The sequence below is a fragment of the Nyctibius grandis genome, chromosome 6 (assembly GCF_013368605.1).
Source record: "Nyctibius grandis isolate bNycGra1 chromosome 6, bNycGra1.pri, whole genome shotgun sequence".
Taxonomy (NCBI): Eukaryota; Metazoa; Chordata; class Aves; order Nyctibiiformes; family Nyctibiidae; genus Nyctibius; species Nyctibius grandis.
The window spans coordinates 87,116,631-87,137,481 of NC_090663.1; the positions used below are offsets into that span (position 1 = coordinate 87,116,631).

At 40.4% G+C, this 20,851-nt stretch overlaps 1 protein-coding gene across 5 annotated transcripts in view; it reads left to right on the forward strand.

Annotated features, from left to right (window-relative positions):
• The window catches only part of LOC137664547 (albumin-like), a 369,558-nt gene that overhangs the window by 14,004 nt on the left and 334,703 nt on the right, over window positions 1-20,851 (forward strand). For 2 of the 5 annotated variants that reach the window (XM_068402673.1, XM_068402672.1), the window contains 15 exons: window positions 3,950-3,993; window positions 5,496-5,556; window positions 6,384-6,516; window positions 7,419-7,633; window positions 8,054-8,186; window positions 8,565-8,662; window positions 9,239-9,368; window positions 10,259-10,473; window positions 11,010-11,142; window positions 11,956-12,053; window positions 12,210-12,348; window positions 12,887-13,110; window positions 13,621-13,753; window positions 14,401-14,457; window positions 14,683-14,875. In XM_068402673.1, coding sequence (XP_068258774.1) covers window positions 3,950-3,993; window positions 5,496-5,556; window positions 6,384-6,516; window positions 7,419-7,633; window positions 8,054-8,186; window positions 8,565-8,662; window positions 9,239-9,368; window positions 10,259-10,473; window positions 11,010-11,142; window positions 11,956-12,053; window positions 12,210-12,348; window positions 12,887-13,110; window positions 13,621-13,753; window positions 14,401-14,451 — 1,807 coding nt within the window. In that variant the 3' untranslated portion in view covers window positions 14,452-14,457; window positions 14,683-14,875. Of the gene's footprint in view, window positions 1-3,883; window positions 3,994-5,495; window positions 5,557-6,383; window positions 6,517-7,418; window positions 7,634-8,053; window positions 8,187-8,564; window positions 8,663-9,238; window positions 9,369-10,258; window positions 10,474-11,009; window positions 11,143-11,955; window positions 12,054-12,209; window positions 12,349-12,886; window positions 13,111-13,620; window positions 13,754-14,400; window positions 14,460-14,682; window positions 14,876-20,851 lie in introns of those variants that run through there. The other 3 variants (XM_068402670.1, XM_068402671.1, XM_068402669.1) reach the window with 2 other exon arrangements.

The following is a 20,851-nucleotide window of genomic DNA, read 5'->3' on the forward strand; positions in this document are numbered from 1 at the left end:
AGCAAAGCATTTCAGTGGATACTGTACTGCAGTAATTGTTTTGGAGCCGGGTGGTGCAGCTTGGCTGCAAACAGACATTTAGTTGCATCTTCATTATATTAGAATATTATATATTAAGAGACTACCTAATCAAAAAGAAAGGAATAACTTAAAAAAGCAGAGTCATTCATATATGTGTGTGTGTGTCTTGAGATGGACTTTGGAAAGTATAATGTCAAATTATGCAATCAGGTTATCGAACTCAAGCTTAACTTTGCAATCTGGAAAACATACATCTACCATACGTAACAAGACATACAGAACATTTTCATACACATAGGAAAACCATTTTTTCTGAATGCTTTTCAGCATAATTAAAAAAGTGTCTGCTTTCCAGATGGACTTGATGATAGAGAGCACAGAGGGGACAATGAGGTCTGCACATTACCCTGTCTGAGGTCTTTATCCCTCACTTAGAAGTAAGCACTGAACGCTGCATGTTCTGGCTGCTCTTGTCTGTGTTCTGGATTTTGGCATGAAGTTCAGGTTTGCAAAACTATTTAGGCGTCGAGGATGCAGATCTGCGGTCTTGAGTCTGTTCCAGCAAAGGACTACAGGAATAAGACAGTAAATTGCAAATTGAGCTTATTGGAATTCGGTGTTTGAATTATTTAGGTGCAGTGAGACTATGAATAGTCATTTTGGTTGATTTTAAAATGCTTATTTTAATGAGAGAAAACTCTGTAAGACTGCAGATGAGTGCTGATCACCCAAGATGAATGACTTAGCATCAAAACTGCTAGAAGATATGCCCTGTCATGGAATGCTGTTAGCTACACCTTAGCAGGTCTCTGCCTACTCTGCTACAGTGATCAAATCCTTTCCACATTTATGTTTGCTCATCAGATGGGCCTTCTTGCTCGCATTATATCTATGAGTCCATCTCTGTTCAAATAAAAGGCATACATCTGTTTGAGATATTGGACTTGTTTTGTATGGGAGCCAAACATCAGCGATAAGAATAGCAAACATAATGCACCAGAGCAGGATAAGACTGGTACCTGACCAGGTGTCCAGAGCTGCAGACATTTATTTAGAAGTATAGTAATAATTACAGGTATTTAAAGATGAGCTACTGGCCAATAGAAAAAAAAAAAACCAAAAGCAAAACAAAATTAGAGGAGTACTAATAGTCTTTTTTTTGAGAGGTCACTTTGGAAAGGACTTTTCCAAAGTGCTCTGCCAGTTGTTCTTATGGTGATATATCAAATTTGTTACTCGTAAGTCTTATGCAATTTTAGTACATTTTGGTCCACATACGTGTAACTTTTAGTAGGAACATTAACCCCAGTGAAGTATGAATAGCTTTCCCTTCCATTTCTGAATGCTTTCCACTCTCCTGCCATCTCCTTCAAGCAAACCACCTGAACCTAGAGGTGAATGGGTGGGTTTTTTCTGAAAGTATTTCTCCAGTGGGAGTCTGAGAATGAAGTAATCTACTTTGCATCTCTCAATTTGCACACCATGGTACGATAGAGTATTTTAAAATGATGCATCCTTTTTTCCCCAGGACAATTACTCTTGGAATTACTGTCCTTTGGTCCTCCACATCTGAAATAACACATCTCTTATAACACATAGTTACATCTGTAACTTCAGACATAAATGCATGTGAAAATGCATTTGTCTTAAAATGCAATTGATAAGTTCCTTTCTATAATACCAGGACAACTTCATTGCAAGCGTTCTCAACACAGTATGGAAGAGTTGAGTAACAGGAAGCTCAGTATAATATTTAATATTGTTAAACAAACATCAGCATTGGAGTTCAGATCTCTCTTTCAGCAGTTATATGAAATGTTGGCATGAAGTACAGGACAGACAACAGAAGATATCTAGAAATAAACATGGACCCTGTATTACAAACTTACCTATTAACTCTAGGGGAGCAGTGGTGTTCTTGCTAACACTGCACAATGCTGCAGGGGAAAATTCCAGAGAGCTTTCAAGATGCAGCATTACATATGGAGAGTTTTCCTTGTGCTAAATTTCAGTGTAACAGAAAACACTTTCCCCTCCCAGACCTTCGCTGTCATTTTCTGAAGACTCCTTTAAATCACTAACAGGAACGCTGTTTTTCACCTACAAAGATATCAGGAGCAGACTTGGGAAATTCAGAACTTCGTTGCAAAAGCAGCTAGTACAAATTTAATTGTATCAAACTACTCTGTAAACCCATCTAAGTTTTATATGTTTATACATGGACAGCAGAATGGTCTTTCTGAAAGACAAGATGCATTGCCTTGACATTTTTCTAAATGAAAATTGCCTGCAAATATTTTATGCTTAGACACATCGTTTGATTTATTTAAGACACGTTTAAAAACTCAAGTTCAGAAACAAAGTGAAGTTTTTTTTAAAATCTATTCTGTCAAATTTCCAGAAAACTGAAAATTGAATTATTCATACTACTCTCAGTAGGGATAATACAGAGTTGTGGTAAAACTGCCTGCTTGAGGGTACAAACAGAATGGAAAAGGGAACCTTAAAGACTAAGGAAGCGTTAGACCTCACTCTAGGCTATACCACGTAGGTACTTGCTGCTGGCAGCAATGAGTTGTGAGGCAGAGCACAGCCTCCAGCACTGCACTGAGAATAGCTGTGTGGGTTGACATGCAGCTACTGGAGAGAGAAATCCATTACAAGTAAATCATAGTATTTCCCACCATGGAACAACACCAGTTTGCACTCAGTAAGGATCCAACCTGATACATGGTATTTTTTTTTGAAGCCTCTCACTGATTTGTTCTGGAACAATAATTTCAATTTTATTCCCTGTCCTGGGACTCCGTGCAAACTTCACAGTTCTTCCTGGGTCTCATCTTCTAAGTCACCAACTAATCAATAGAAAATTTTCAAAGAGGAGAGTGGTGCTTAATTAAGAGATTACTCTTGGGAGGATGTCAGTGCAAATGAGGAATTGCAAAAATTATGAGATGACAGCTCTTGCAAAAGTTTACACACGTGTTTGGCAGTTTTCTGGATCCTGGTGAGTAGCAGGACCCACAGAAAACCTGAACGGGACCTAACAAATCAGGTGCTCGACTCAGCCCTTGGGCTGTTTGAGCAGCCTTCCTCTTGGGTGTTACCCTAAGTGCACGTCCCAAAATTGGGAGCAAGATGCAGTCTCACACAGTGTGAAAGTGTCAGTTCCAGCTTCCTGACACAGATCCTTTGTCTGCATGAAGTTTTTCCACTCTGAAACTACATATATTGAGAGATTCAGATTCCTTGGTACCCATTCCACACTTGTACCTTCCATTTCTTTAAGAATTCAGAAGCCAGTTGAAATTGGAGATGCTGCTTACCTGTTGTGCTCACTGCTGTATTTTACCAGTCTATTTTTTTATACCAAAGTCTAGATGAGCCATCTCATCTTGTAAAGTGATTTAAAATTAAAATTCTGTGATTACAAGCACATATGTGGCCCAAGTACTGTCTGGGTGAATTGTTACTGTACGATACCAACCTGCTTTGCTTTTGGACAAATACGAACAAAAAAAAAGGAAAAAAAAGCATGGCTATAGGATTAGACCTGATGACTTTTTTGTCTGATGCCTTGAACTCCTTGTTTGTCATTTGATAAGGAAATTTACGCAAAACTTTATCTATTTGGGTGCTGGAAGGTTCAACCTTTTCAGGACAAAGAGGCCCAGAGTAACACATAATAAACAAATAATATCAAATTCATTTTTGGCAAGGGCAGTCCAAGTTTTGTAATCTTCTTCAGGCCAAATGGAAATCTACAAATGCCAGCTCTGTGGTTAATGTTTTACAGACACAAGTAGTGAAGGGTATATAAGCAAATGCTTTCCCTTCAATCTTCCTAGCATTTCTGATCAAATTAGCCCACACCATACTCTGCAACCATGAAGTGGGTAACATTAATTTCATTTATTTTCCTCTTTAGTTCTGCTACTGCCAGGAATCTGCAAAGAGTTGCTCGAGACTCAGGTAAGAAAGGACTAATTAGTTGCCTTTGGAGGCTTTGTTGTATCAATTTAATGACTATATGCAATTTCATGAACAATTCTTGCAAGCCTGGTCCAAAGAGAACAGAAAAATTTGGTTGACTTGAAACTAAATGAAGAAATGGCGAGGGGATGGGTAGAACACTCCAGACAACTTAACGTAGTTGGGCGAGTAAGTTTGGTGATATCCCTTTGCAATATCAGTGTAGTGCACAAACAGATGCTGATTATTCAGAATCTGTTACTTTCCAGCATGGAGAAAGCAGATGCACTGTGCTTTTGGAAGTGCTGTCTTTTGAATGGTAGCTTATAAGCGAGCTCCTCACCAATTGAAGGGAAGAGCTTTCATATAACTAGGTCAAAAATGTACATCTTAGTCTGGGCTAAAGGCAGCTAGCTGAGAACTCCTCACTGTGTCATTTCTCCCTGTATTATAAAACTTTAGACCTTAGTCAAACAAATATTTCTGCAGGCAGTCCTAGAAATTTTTCCACTCATGTTTTTTATTTTTGTTTGAAACATGAAAATACCCAAATTTAACAAAACTGAGTTTTCAGGAGCTGACTGGAATTGCCAATGAACAGCAGCAAAAAAACCTTTAAATTCCAGTTTTCTGCACTGAAACCCTTATTATCAAAGCAAGTATATTCCATTAGGTAAAGGAAATACTCTTCATGTTTTCTGAATGCTCCTGAATGGTATTTCTAGAACAACTGACCCATTCTACCTCACTCATTAGTGAGCCTCAGTATCTATTCAGAAAATCCCGTGGGAGTCTTCTTGCCAAGAGCAAGGTCTAACTACAACCTGTATTTATTACCATCAGGACCAAGTGAAGGCATTTATCTGCTTTCCTTCTCATGAAGAGCACAGATGATATGCACTGAGTGGAACAAGAGTAGGAATCTGCCAAACTCTAATAATTTTGTGTTCAAAAAGATAAAATTCTCTTGCTTGCTCTAATCAAACTGCAGCTCTATTCCTTTATGTGTAGTGTAGATGCAATAATGGTGTTAGTTGTGCAAAGGACGTGTTTGATAACCCTTAATAATAAGCTGCAGCCATCACTTTGAATATTTGAATGAAGTATGTGCTTACAGACATAAATATTGTATTACAATCCTAAAAATTACATGCCTGGGTTCCTTCAGAAAGATGAGCATGCCTAAGAGTTATGTATCTGTAGACAAATGGACAAGAATGGTCATCTGAGACAACACAAGGTGGCCTGAAGAAAGCTTTAGGTTGAATTTTACAGAAAAGCAGTACAGATGACCCAGGATGGTGTACCCAAAGGTGGGATTTCACAAGTGCTCAGCGTTAGCTTGGTCCTTTTCAAAGCAGTGTTATTACTCCCCTAAGAGCTGGGTGAATGCTGAACACTTCTGAATACCTGGCCCAAGGTGCCCAGAAGGTGTTCTTTAAGGGGTCTAGCACAGCCAACATGACAGTGAGCATCATTGTTCTCTTTCTTTTTCTTCCTAGGACACAAGAGTGAGATTGCCCATCGCTACAACGATTTGAAGGAAGAGACATTTAAGGCAGTGTAAGTGAATGTTCAGCCTACATTTTCTGATTGTTTTCCCTCTCTTGTTGATACTGGACAAAAAAGGGAAATTAAAACCCCCTGTATGAGCTAGTGAAGAGTGTGTATGTCTCACTGAGCCGTGGCATTGGGTTAGCCTTCTTACTCTTAGGATACAAAGCCTACAAATATTTTAAGACCTGCAAAAGTCACAGTGGCTTTCTTGCTCTCTGGGAAAAGAGCTCCCTGCAAACCTTATGAGAAACCTGTGTTCCTGATGTGAAAAGAAAATAGTCCTGAGTAATATAGTTTTGATAACCTTAGGATGGAGAGGAGTTGTGCTGGATTGAGACATTACCACAAAAAAACCCCACCAAACCACCAACCTCAACAAACCAACCTGCAACAGGTTTTCTGAGACAATCGAATGATTTTCTTTTGAAATTGGTTTTGGGAATGGCAGAGGGCCCTGGCAGGACCATAACTACTTCTGAAAGAAGGCAGCCTGAAGATCATAATTTGTAAGAATGGCAAAAAAACAGCTTAGTTTATGGTATTTACATATATGCTGGTAAGAGTGGCAGAAAACTCAAATCACAATCTTTTCTGGTTTGTTTCTAATCTATTATTCAAGACTTTTGTTCTTGGGAAGTAAGGTTAAAAACATTTTTCAGAGATGAGGTGAAAAGAGTAAGGATATGGGATCTGGTACTGTGCTCTTCATGGTACTCTGTTTAAGCATTTGTGCACATCATTTGAACAAACTATTCTGAATGCAGAAGCACCTTTGAAAATATTGACTGGTATGTTTCTCATCTCCATATTCCAAAATGTGCTTTGTGTTTCAGTACCTTGATCACATTTGCCCAGTACCTCCAGAGATGTTCTTATGAAGGACTGTCTAACCTGGCGAAGGATATTCTTGCTCTGGCACAGACGTGTGCGGCCAATGAGGATGCTCCTGACTGCGCCAAACCACTGGTAGGCAGTGAATCCTCTGGTATTGTGTTTCTCTTCATTCTGTGCAGCTACCAGAATGATCCTCATTGAGGATTTATACCCAGTTCTTTAGGTGTCACTGTTGTTCATCGGCCAGCACTCAGACTTCAGTGCTGAAACAACTTGTTTTTGTCAGGTTGTGAAACGCTGCCTTTCAGAAGTGCCTAAATGATCTATGGAGCCATATGTTGGAGCCCTAACACCACACTTTGGCATATTAAATTTAGCATTGCCTGGAAATAAACGTTAGCAGTTAGTACAAACACCCCAGCTGTAAAATACAGGTCTAATTCTAGGTATTAAAGCGAACAAAGCGAGTGGGTTTTCACACTGAGGTGACTTGAAAAGGTGTGTGTGCTAATTTAAGGTACTTAAAGAAGTTTTAAAAAAAAAATCCTCTAAGATGGGGTAACAAAAGAAGTTCACAGGTAGGTAAGACCCCTGGACATGTAGCAGGTTGAGCCCAGCACTTCAGAAAGTCAGGTGCTTGTGTTCTTGCGAGCTCTAACATTCAGACCAAATGACATGACTACATTAGATCTCCCTAAAGGTTTTCCAAGGTGATCATCAAGTAGAATATCAAATCCTGCTTCAATTCGTCTGAAAATTCAGTTTGGTCAGATTATAAGTAAAAGGAAATCACTGTCTTGCGCAGAATATTTTAAATTATAATTCATTTTTTTTCAGTAAAGTAACAGTTTTGATATTGGACCACATAAAACTTTATGAAATTATGTTGAAAACTGGATTATTCTGATTTATGGTCTAAATCTTATCCAGTAAAAATGCGTTTACTTTTCAGTCTGGGTTTTCTTTTACAGATAAATAAGATGTATTACACTTCCTATAAACAATACTTCTGACCCTCAGCATCTCCCTTACAGCCTTCCATTTTCCTGGACAAAATCTGCCAAGTGGAACAGCTCCGCGACTCATATGGTGCAATGGCCGACTGCTGTGCTAAAGAGGATCCTGAAAGAAATGAGTGTTTCCTGTCATTTAAAGTTCTCCAACCAGACTTCGTTCAGCCGTACCAAAGACCAGCTTCTGATGTGATATGCAAGGAGTACCAGGACAACCGGGTGTCACTGCTGGGACAGTAAGAAAAATGGCCCTTTTGTACTGTTTGAGTATTTAGTAGTGCAGAAGAGGGATCCCCAAGCTATACAGAGTGAATTTTTCCATTCAAATATAGGTTTTAAGGGATCACATTTTGTAAATCTTGGGGGACATTTTTTGCCAAAAAAAAATGTGAAAAACCACAGTGTTTCCAATATTGATTTAATAATTGACTTGCTCCAGCTTCCAACTACCCCCATTGTAATTGGAAAGGATGAAGAAAGGTAACAGTAAAAAGAATAAAAATTGGCAATAAAATCTTGGTGAAATGGCCATAGATTAATTTTTCACATGCAAATTCAGAATTTTCAAGTATTTCAAAAAAGCATATGCACATCAGACTAAGTGGCTGACAATGTGTCGTTGGAATACCTAACTTATGTTTTCTTTTTCCTTATAGTTTCATCTACACTGTTGCAAGAAGAAACCCCTACTTGTATGCCCCAACCATCCTCAGTCTGGCTGCTGATTATGAACATGCCCTTCAAAGCTGCTGCAAAGAGAGTGATGTCAATACTTGCTTGGATGAAAAGGTATATCAGATTTTTCACTGTGGATGAAAACTAAGCAGCTGGTCTGCTACACAAAGGTCTCTTCTGATCTTAGCAGCAATTCTCTTTAAAGTGAGAAGGGACTTTTATAGGCCAATGTGAAATTACTGTTTATAATTCCCAAATTGTACTTTCCCATGGTGGTTTTCAGTCAAATTTGTATATGGTTTCGTAGAAACTAAGATGGTAAAAAAATGCATATTTTGATTTTAAGTGAAAAAACAAAACCTGTCTGGACACAACGTGCCTAGGGGAACCTGCTTTTGCAGGGGGTTGGACTAGATGATCTCCAGAGGTCCTTCCCAACCCCAACCACTCTGTGATTCTGTAATCAGTTCCATGTGTATCCTGTTCCTGTAGGCAATTGTCATAAAAGAAAGAGCCAAGAAAGTAAGCATGAAGCAGCATTATTTCTGTGAAGTCATCAAGAAGTTTGGCGAGAGAACTTTCAAAGCCAAGTAAGTTCCAATCATTTTTTTTTTATAAAAAGTGGGCTTGTTAACCTAAACCTGAAACTACTCGAGAGGAAAACATCAGCATATATAATTCACTTCTATGTGCTGAGTTTGAACACTGCACTCGTGGTACTTCCTAGCATATGCCTAAGCACAGAGAACTGCTTTCATTCTGTGGCTAGTCCAGTACGCTAACATGGACTAGGACTACCTTACTACATACAGTGAGCTTTGATTTAAAGATTTAATTAGGACAATATAAACATCTGTGCTAAGTGATACAGAGATGCTTTACAGTCACTCAAGAGCAATGGGGAACTCTGGGTGCGATTCTTACGTTGACAGCTCAGATAGAACAGAAGAATCAAACTTGTTTCTTTCTGTCTGTTTTAGAGGAGCACTGAGTTACTGGTGCAGGGGTTGATGCCCTTCTTTTTCTAGCCACCAGAAATTAGTTGAGAAGAATGAATGAATATTTACTTGAAACAATGCTAATCTACAGTATCACGTGTTAGTGACTTCAAGGTTTCTGTTCAATACAGAGCTTTAAAACGTGTATTTTTCTCCTTTCCCACCTAGTCTGCTTGCTCGCATCAGCCAGAAATACCCCAAGGCTCCATTAGCAGAAATTATTAAAATTGTAGAAGAGAGTGGTGGTATCCACAAAGAGTGCTGTGAAGGGGACATGATAGAGTGCATGGATGACAGGGTAAGCTCAGTATTTCTCAGATATGTTTACTTACTTGAAAAATGTTTAAGAAGACAATTTGTGAGCTACTCATTCACAGTCCAGAGAACTTGTACTCAACGCTGCTGGAAGGTTCCTCAGCCACTGAAAAGCTCATGGCCAGCTCAGCTGACTGTTAACTGCCACTAGGTTTTGGACCAGTTTGGGATCAAGCTGTTTATGATCATGAGGGCAAGGAGCTGTTACTTACAGTACAGCGTGTGTGTTGGGTTGAAAACAAAACATTTATCAGGGAGATCGCTTGATAGCATTTACTCACTTGAAATCAATTATAAGCAGAGGCAAAAAGGCCACAATTCTTTGCTGTCCTGTTGTGTGTACTGCCATTAATCCAACTTTCCTACAGTGCCAATGAACTCTAGGAAACATCTTGCATGGGATTAGCAAAACTGTGCAATAGTGACGTGATTTAAATATTGCCTGTCTGGCTGGAACTTAGACACCCTTTTTAAACCAGCTAGTGTCCAGTGCTGGCTTTATGAAGCTCTAGGGTTTTCATGTTTTGCTCTCTGTCAGAGCTGGGCACCTGACAGGACTGACACAATCAATCAGGCATCCTTGTGACAGACCACTCCATGACTTCCCTCTGCTTTGCAGAGTTTGTCTTGTCAAAGTTTCTAAGATCAGGGAGCGAGCTGCATTCTCCATGCCTGTGAACGTCGTGCTCAGCATGGACAGGACGTGCCCGTCCCTGGGATTATTTCTCTTTATATGGAGACAGCATTTCTTTAGGAAAGTGCTAAATAGGTGACCTGAATGAAAAGGGAACAGTCTGAAAAGACAAAGGAGATTAATCAATCTATCTTTAAATTATTATTTCATAGCTTGTCTGATATGTTTTATTTTTACAGGCAGAGCTTGCAGCTTATGTGTGCTCTAAACAAGATCTTTTCTCAAGTAAAATCAAGGAGTGCTGTGAGAAGCCACTTGTGGAACGAAGCCAGTGCATTATGGAGGCTGATTTTGATGACAAACCTGAAGATCTTCCTTCACTAGTTGAAAAATACATACAGGATAAGGAAGTGTGCAAAAGCTTTGAGGCAGGCCATGACGAATTCTTGTCAGAGTAAGTAGTGCCAACAGTATGCTTGCTTGTGTTTGAACATCCCTGCAAATGATCATCTTTTTTTCCTGGACTACGGCCTTCTGCACCACTGGCAAAACTGTCCTCTTGGGTGTTTCAAGCGCATATGGAGAAAAGAGATGAGCATAGTCTGATGTAACTAACATAGCTTCAGCCCTAGTTGAACCCCTAGTTTCTCATTCATGCTCTGTGAGTGTTTCTGTTCAGCATTGTCTGACTTAGCAAAGCTGAATTTATCAGTGCCTTTCTTTTATTCGAGGGCTTTGTTCACACCCACATACATTATCTGCTTAAGAAGTCTTCTGTCCTGGGGAGAATATTTTGTTCCTCTCCCATTTGCCCTGTTGTCAGGCAACAGAACAACCAAAAAATTCTGCACTAAACCAAGCAAACAGCATTCCAAGCTTCTTGTACTTGATCTCTTCTGAGGAACTCTCATTGTCAACTACTGCGTCGTGCATGAAGAAAGCAGCACGTTATTCAGGAGCTCTAATTCTGTCAGCTTGTGTGTCTTTCAGGTTTGTTTATGAATACTCACGAAGACACCCCGAGTTCTCCACGCAGCTGATTCTGAGAGTTGCTAAGGGGTATGAAGCACTCCTGGAGAAGTGCTGCAAAACAGACAACCCTGCTGAGTGCTACGGAAACGCTGTAGGTGCAAAGCTTAGTTTGCAGATAACTAGAATGCTTGGTCTGTACCTATCATGAAACAGTTGGGTTGAGAAGGTCCTATCGAAGAGCAAACAGAAAGCATTTTGAGAGACTAATCCTGGGGAATTTAGTGTCTGATGGGAGATGAAGCAATCCAGGGCCTGTGACAGATAGAGTTTTCTCAGATCACAGGGTAACTTCAATGGTCACCTTATGAAATTTCAGACTAGTCTCACTTAACTGCCTGATGCCTCTGTCTCTCAGAAATGCTTCTGCTTGTCCTGAAGGTGGTGATTAATAGCTGGTTAGCTGAATTATTCTATGGGTTCCGCTGCCTATACTGAGTATGGCTGCTCATGGATTATGAGGGGAACCAGCTCTCATAGAGATGCCTAAACTTAGGTCTCCTGATCTTCAACTGAATCGCACATAAATCACAGCACAAGTTGAGTCACTGACAGCTTTGGCCAAGGGATAGAAAGAGGATGTTCCCCTCACAGCTGCTAATCCTATACTTGAAAAATATTCACCTGATTTAAACAAAGCCCATTGTCTAGAAAGTAAGTCCAATGGGTAACTAATTTAAATTAAATTTCAAACATCTCGCTGCCCTTTTAATGGAATTTCTGTTAGAACTTAAGACTCACATCAGAGTCAAGTCCTCCCTGTGCCATCCAGGCTATATGGAAGTGATCAGCCTTGCAAAATGGCTATCTTATAGCTAATAAGATTTAGAAGAGGTCAAAAGGTATATCTGTATGTTACCAGAACATCCTGCTCTAACATTGCTAATACATTTATGCTTGTTTGCAGCAAGAGGAATTGAACAAACACATCCAAGAAACTCAGGATGTTGTAAAGACAAACTGTGACCTTCTCAATGCCCATGGCGAGGCAGACTTTCTCAAAGCGTAAGTACTTTCTGATACATGTTCTTGGGTGTAAATGGTGGAGGCTGCTTTGGGCAAATCTATTTGCTCTTCACTTCTATTTTCACATCACTGGTCTAGCTCATCAGAGCATTCTCCAAATGTGAGCAAACAGTCCTTTTGATCTGACTTTTTCAGAATTCTGATCCGCTACACTAAGAAAATGCCTCAGGTATCAACTGATACCTTGCTGGAAATTGGAAAGAAGATGACAGCCATTGGTACTAAGTGCTGCACGCTTCCTGAAGACAGACGCCTGCCTTGTTCTGAGGGATATGTGAGTGCATTTGTTCATTCTCTCTACTCCTCTAGGAGATTTCTTCTGTTCTCCAAAAAGTTGAATTCTGGTGAGATTGTAAACTCAATGATTTTCCATAAACCCCAAGCTAAGCATCTGCATAACAGAATTTGAAGTCTGTTCATTTTTAATGCACATGAGAACCTAAATAGTTGTCTGATGGTAGCTTGTGAAAGTCTTACCTAAACTTTGCTCTCGCTCAGAAAGCCAAAGTCAGTCAGTTGGGTCTGCAGCATCTTGCATTTGGAAAAGCTAAACAGTCTCTTAAAAAAACATATTTATACTGGTTGTAGCCCAATGAACAGACTGTTTACAGATGTCCAACTGCAAACAAATTCATGTCCAACTCATGAATACATAATTATTTTAGATTTTGAGACCACGCCATTTCCGAGCAGGTGTTTAAACCCAACAGCTTCCACTTCCAGCTACTCTATTATGACACAAACATCACCTATTTCTTCTGTGATTGTAGAAGGTGCAACTCATGTTTGTCCTTCTTTCCTTCTCTTTTCAGCTGAGCATGGTGATCCAGGATATGTGCAAGAGACAGGAGACCACACCTATAAATGACCAGGTTTCACACTGCTGCAGCGACTCCTATGCTTACAGGAGACCGTGTTTCACTGCCATGGGAATCGATACCAAATATGTGCCTCCAGCATTTGACCCTGAGATGTTCAGCTTTGATGAAAAACTGTGCACTGCTACTCCTGCTGAACGGGCATCAGGGGAGACGAAGTAAGCTGAAAGAAATACCTCGTAGAAAAACTTAAAGTGTAAAACTTTAGGGGGGGTAGAAGGAAGGTACAAACCCCCTGTTTTGTCATCTGACTGGGACTAGCAACAGAGAGAAAACCAGACAGAACCATGTGTTTGTACTCAGCTTGTCAGTGCTTAACACCATGTAGTTTGGAAGAGGCAAAAGAGGCTATTTTCTTCAGATAACATCCGTGTCTTAGCTGACTGGATTCATGTAGGTTGGCTGCCAGTGCAAGTCTTAAGATGTACTTAATGAAGACAACATAGAGATTATTTCAGTAAGTTTTTTCCCACCTGTAACCAGGATAACAAAAAGCCAACAGATGGTTGTGGTAGACTGGCAGCTGGAGTCACATAGGCACCGACTCCTCTAGGCGTAACGAAATAAACCTCATCAATGAGCTGTACCTGCATAGAATGGGAAATTTTGTATTGGGAAATCAAACTAGAACAGGTAGCATTAACTGTGTGTTGTGGCTTTGTTTTCAGATTGCTCGTCAACCTCATTAAACGCAAGCCCCAGATGACAGAAGAACAAATAAAGACAATTGCTGATGGTTTCACTACCATGGTAGAAAAGTGCTGCAAGCAATCAGATATTGACACATGCTTTGGGGAAGAGGTATTTCCTATCTCCTTTAAAAAAAAAAAACACAGAACAAAACAGAGAGGGAACTGGAAACTCACTAGGAAGCCATGCATTAGGAAAGTGGTTCTGCAAACTGCCATGGTTCCTTGTCCATGGGCCCTTAATATAAATTTGCCTAAAGAGCATAACATCTATCTTGACTGTACAGATTATAGTCATTCAACATATACTTGTCTCTGAAATAGCCACAGAAGTTTATCTGTAGCCATATTGCTGAGCAAGCACCAAGTGTTTACAGAAAGTATAAATGACAGCTTCCAACAGCAACCTCGTTATCATTTGAAGCATAGAACTGTATTATTATTATTATCTTAAACTGCTTATTGATTGAATCCTTTTTTTATTTATAACCCAACTATTGCATGGGTAAAATATATTAGGAAGACTTAGGAAAGAATTATTTTGTCTCTAATTCACTCTACAAGTTTATTTTCTACCTTTGCTAAATGGAAAAATACCCAACATACAGAATCACACATATTCTAAGGTTAGGAAGTTCCAATTAGAATTATCCTTGGAACCATAACACAGACACACGTTTATAAAAGTTCCTGCTCAAGCACTACATACTTTGCTCCCATGGTTTCTCTCTTACAACTGTTTGTATTCCTTTTTTCTAGGGTGCAAACCTAATAGTCCAGAGCAGAGCCACATTAGGAATTGGTGCTTAAGACATGGTAGGTAACAGCAATAATGTATATCTATCTGGTCATCTCTCTACCCACCCTGCCACCCATTTAACTCCTTCAGCTCAAAAAAAGCACCTAGCTTCCCTTGAACCACCACACGCTTGCTTTTTCTCACGGGTGGTTTACCATCTGCCATTACATAGCACACAAAGTTGAAGTACTACTAGTATGCTACCATTTCACAAAATAATCCTTTTTGTTTCTCCAATCTAGGTTGCCAGTGGGGAAAAATATGAAGAAAAATACTTCTCTAACTTCTCCCGCCCATTACCTTTTTTCCTTTGGTGTTGAATGAGTATTTCATAAATCTGCAGTGTTTTGTCAAGCCACGTGCTTTTCCAGAAACTTTTCAATTCTATTACTTTGAAAAAAAAAATGAATAATAAATAAAAGCTTTATAAATCTGCATCTGTCCTTGTCTGCTGGTGACTACCATAAGGCAACGCACTGCAGTGCTCCCTACACAAAATGGTTGCTAGAAGTAGTACATACAGGCAGGGATTCCATTGGGTTATTTTGTTTCTTGCTCTTAGAAAGTATGTATGAAAGAATATCACAGGTGCTAAGACATTTAGCTAGACTTCAATACTCTGATTCAATTACAGGTTCACTTTATGCTTTACTTCAGCAATTATAATTATGTATTAAGAGGATGTTCAAAGGAGCTGTTCAGTCTGAAATAGATGACTAAAAATGAGCTCTTACCAAAAAAAAAATAGATTTTTTTTTTTACATCAGCCACAAATTAAGCATCTCTTTGCTTGCAAAGAGATCTGCTTTTAGACACTTTTTTCATGTCTTAAGTTGTTTTTAAAACAGCTTTAGAGATGTCTCTTGAAAAGCCTGCCATCTACATCATGCCCTTCATTGCAGGAAGCTCCTAAGAGAAATTCTTCAGTTCTCTGCCACTAAAGCAGCCTGATTTTCTAGTACATATTTAGTTTCAGTCCACGAACACAAAAACCCCCAATCTTCTACACTTTAACAGGGACACTTGCATAACCCTTGTATCTTTAGAAGAACCCTTCCATAATAAGGCATTTCCTAAGGTAGTTTTCTTGGCCTTGAAACTCTTTATGCCTGTAGTTCATGAACTGGGAACCTTCTCCAGGACCATAAACTACACTCAATGAAACATTCAGTGACATTGGGTTGAATATTTAAAAGGAAGAATCATCAACCTTGTCATGATTGAGAGGTTTGAACCTTCAGTCACTGTGAGTCATAGTTGTGTATTGGTTTTGAAGAGTGTGTGACCCCCAAACATCTCATTCAAGATTTAAGTTTTATGAATTTCAGCAAGAATCATTCATCAGTGGCAGTTAAGCACCCCTTCCTCAGATCAAGGGAGCACCAGCAGTCATTATTAAGACCATTCCCATTAACTAATTCTCCATCCAAAAAGCTGAGAGTCATTTGCTGTAGCTAAAATTAACCTGCTCTAGGACAGTGTAGCCATAGTTAATAGAACAAGTTATTAAGCTGCTTTGAGGACGAGGTTCAGTGAAGGTTCTGAGGCACAGAAATCAGCACTAGACCCACAAATCTATCCAGAAGTGTGGGTTTCTCATTAAATTTCCAGCTAATCCCCATGTCGTGTCACATCACAATTCTTACGTGTGCTGGTTAGCTTCCTGTTGCATCTGGTGTGGCTTTTCAACTGCACATTGAATAACTCCAAGTATAAAGCAGATTAAGGATGCCATTAAGATTCAGTAATTGAAAATGTGTTTGTTATTCATGTTTGTAATTTTGCTGGCTCCAGAGAGATACAGAATTCATCTATAAGTTATTTCCGTGCTTCATTTATCATTTATCAATGCTGAAACAAGTAATGTGTCAAGAGAGTCGAGTCGAATATGAACATACTAAAAATGTGTGAAAAGAATTTATTTCCCTCCACCCCACCCTCATTTCTACAATTCATAGGAACCCACCTACATCACTCCTGCATGTCACAGGGTCTTTCAGTTTGCATAAAGATAGACCACTGCAGCCAAGCTGCAGCACTTAAAGAAGTATCTTAAGCCTCGGTGTTGATGTGGTTTTCAAAATTACTTTTTAAGACCTTTTGCTCCCATGCAGAGCAATCTCCTCGTGTTCCTAGGGCTCACTTTGGGGCTGTGGTTTTCCACGACTGATGTGTTTCTGTCCATCTGGGTTTCTTTGTAACAAGGTGACTTTCCTGTTTTCCTTGTAGAGGCTGAGTTCAGAAGGAAAAGGAATAAGCACACCCGCAGCTGTAGCTAAGACAGTACTTGCACCAAAGGATTCTTTAACCACTTAAGTGTCACCTAAAGAGGTAGGGAAACCTCCACCTATTACCTGGAACACATTTAAACTGCTACCAAACCTGAATGAACACATGAAATTTCTGAAAGGCCACCTATTAGGGTAACCATTAGCATGGCACCTGTGACTTGTTTTCCTGCAGCAGCTTTTGTTAGGTTCTTTCAAGAGACATTCAGGTTTAATATTCCTTCCATTGCAACTTCCAGTCCCTAGAACTCACTGAAAACTACACAAGTATTCCTGAGTATGCAAGGGGGAAGACAAAACAAAAGCCAGCACACCGATTTGAAGGCAGACACAAGTTTTTTGAAGGCCCACGTCCTTGTCTGTGAACAACTGAGTTGGCAGCAGCGTGCCCCATCAGCCAGAGCACTGTGGTCAGCCTCCACTTCTGCTGGTATGTGACATGCCCTGGAGAGGCTGATGTTTGCTGTCTCTCTCTAGATGAACACAGAAACACCTCCCCTGGGAGATCATGTCCCAGGAAACAACATGATACAGACCCTTACAGAAACCTGGTGGAATGGAAGAAGTGCAAGGCAAAAAGAGCCACTATGTGCACTTGAACCAAGGGAATCCCCCATCCCTTTCAGACTGTCCCAAAATATCAGGCAAAGGGGTTCCAAAGGGGATTTGGACTTGACAGCTGTCTCTGCTCTGTGGGGCCACCCTAAGAGTCAGACCTGAGGGACAGACTGCAAATAGAGTCATCTCAGGAGAACTACCAGTGTGAAAAAACTGACCCAAAAAAAAGGATGACTGTCAGAAGAGAAAGCCTGGACAAGGCAATGCCAGGCACCCAGCTCCAGGAGTCGAGGGAGAATTTGTACTCCAAAAACTAAAACTCCACTAGATCTAGAGTGAGCTGTACAATACTCCATGTCTTGGGAGCAGTGCCTTCCACAAAGCAGCTGCAAGGAGTTAATCAGGGCCTTCTCCAAAGTGCATGCATTTTGTTGTTACCTGTGGGCAGGTATAGTAAGTTCCTTGCCTCACTCAGAAGTGCTGTGTAAGCAGGTCACTGCAACCTAAGTTTGCATTAAGATAACGGGAATAGTGTTGTATTAAGATAACTTGTTTTGACATTCAGTGATGGCATCTCTCTTGGCTAGACCATCACGCCTACAGGTGCCAGATAAAGGCAAGGACAAGTTGTAAAAGTCACCCTTTGTACTTTGTAGTGTCCAGTTCAGTTGCAATCAACCCCCAGTGCAATTTAGAGCACAGATAAAGTAGGAGTGTTTCGCTTAGGAAGTTAAGGGGAGGGTGGGTCAGGGGGGAAGGATTTTAACTTGAGGAATTTCTTACTTCTTCCATTCCAGACATAGGTTTGTCTTACACTCTCACACTTAGCTGGCATGTAGGCTTTGCTTCCCAGTGAAGGGGTAACTCCCTCAAGAACAGGTCACCCAGGAATCCTTCACCACGTAAAAATAAGTCACATCTATTAGAGCAATAAGGTGAAGGGCAAATGCCTTTGACTGAACCTCTTCAAGAAAACTAGACAGCTCTGTCCCCCTGCTACCCACACAGTGTTACACAGCGTGCAGACAGCCTGGAGAGCAGCTGCCCCTCTTCCAGCATCCCATCAGCATCACAGCAAAAACGAAGGGGAGGAGAAGGGGCATGAAGGGAAAGAGAAGTCACCATGCAAGAAAGGTTGTTTTATGTCAATTTACCTTGCAAAGAGGGCTCTAGAGTCTGAAGCAAATTAATATATCCTCTATATGAAGATTTAATCTGTCAGTTTGGTAACTGCCCCTGCAGCAGGCCAGCTCTTACAGCTGGTGCACCAGGACAAAGGAGGAGAGCCTGGTTTGCCAACACTAGACTTCCTTGGAGCCCTCCCTGCGTTTGACATGGTTGTATGCCCATTTCTGCCTCTCAAAAGGGAGAGCTGTTTAAAGTTAAAAGAATTGGAACAGGATCCTTTTAGCTAGGCAAATTATGGTCTGTGTTACACCATGTACAGCTTTTCAACATATATGAGCAAAGAGGTATGGCTGAGGAGCAAGAGAATACTTCAAAACCATGTCAAAAAAAGCCTGTTTTTCATGAAACAAGTAATACTTCTCTGTGTACTGATAGTCTATGAATTTATAAAGCCTTTTAAAAATAACAAGGTCTAGATTACCTATATAGTCCAAACACAGGTTAAGACATGCGCTTCTGGCAAAACATACCCACTCAGGAAATAATCTCCAGGTCAAACAGAAGTTCACAAATGATTTTGATACAATTAGTCATTTGGAGGAGTTGAAAAGAACAATTCTTACCTTCAGACTTCCCAGCGTTGCCAAACAATGTGAAATCATTTGCAGCAATGAAGTGAACAACTTGGATTCCCTTCCTGTATTGCCTCCAGGCTACATACACCAGAAAAGATGTGCTGAATATCCAGGTAATAAAGTTCTGTAAGGTCTGTCCCATCCCATGCCTTAAGTTTTCAGGCACAGATTCAGCACCGAGTGCCAGTTGTCACGCTCTTGCAAGCAATTTTAAGAGAAAACCTTCCCCTCTCTTCAGCAAGCTTCAAAGCAGACCCTGAAAGGCACATACAAAACTCTGCTTCAGCAAGCCTCAGGTGGCAACACTGCAGCCAAAGGCTCTCAGGTGAATTAGCACATGTGGTACCCATTCTGCCATAGCACATGTGGTAAATTCAGTGTATTTAGCAAGAGGAGTTGAGCATAATCTCAATTCAGAGCATCTGGAATGACATGCACACACACATACATCACAACAGCTAAAGGACAGAGGACTATTGCTTATTTTTGAGCTAAATATTTGCAGGAAAGACTCAAATATGTTCCATGAAAGCGAGTTTTCTTAGAGAATCTGCAGTTAACCAACTGAATAACATGGAAAAGCTGAAATGCTTTTGGCTTTCAACAGAAAATTCTGGGTATTCAACCACAAAGCAATTGGAAGAAAGGGGTCAGGGTTTTCAATGAAAACTAAACTAAGTAAAGCTGCAAAAACAAACTAGACTTTCTTTGTTGCATTTTTAGCATATGAAACAATACTTTTATCCTTTTCTTTTTAAATCCAGTCATTGCAAGTTCTTGTTCTGCAGAGCAGGGAATTATTCCTCATTTCCAAGAAGGTAGAAGGTTCTGCTGCTGGGCCACCCACCATCCTAACAGCAACTCTGCCACCACTGGGGGCAAACCTGCTCAGCTGATAAAGAAGTGCAAGCTGCATCCTACCTACCAACTGCATTTCTTGGTCAACAAGGGTATGTGTAAGCTCAGGTCATTACTGAGAGGCCATCACAATATTCACAGTGCTAGATACCTTGTAGTCAACATAGGCTGTTTCCATGCACATCAACCAACCTCCACACCAGCTGGATTCTTTATTTTTAACAATACAGAATGAAACTATTCATATTATCAGAAAATGCTATTGTTGAATTTCAAGAAAAAGAATTATTGATACAATCATGAAAAAAAGACCTCAAGCAAAAAGGGATTCACAAATTCTATTCTCCTTAGTAAGAACAGAAACAAACTAGCTGAGCTCTGGGCACACACATTTGCACTTGTTGGCCTAGTTTGAGAACAATAATCAATGGCTGAAGTCTATCAGGAGCACACACCACCCTAAGACACAGAGACCTTCTCCTAACACTGATGAATGTCATCATAAAGAAATATCCAGTAAAAACCAACTCACCTCTCCGCTGCGTGACACACCAAGCAAAAGGGCTCTAATAGAGTTGCTGCCCGGGCATTTCAAGAGTGTGCTGAGCATCCCCCACCAACCATCCCACCTGATGGGAATTCACAGCTCCACACCCTGAGGGCAATCAGCTGCTTTTAGCTCTATCTTGACCTGGCAAGACAGTTTCTAAGAAGTTCTGGAAACAGCTGGGTCCTCAACAGGTGTAAAACTGACCAGGCCAACATAGCTTCTGTCCTTTGAAAGACAACAGGAACTTGGTGGGGACATAAGCTCTTCATTGGATCCCATTTCTAGTGTTTGCCACACTCTGTCTTTCCAGTTAACAGTATGACAGAGCTTATTTGTGTCTTCCTCAACCGATGTGGTTTCACCTTAGATTGCAGATCTCCTGCTGTGGCGACCA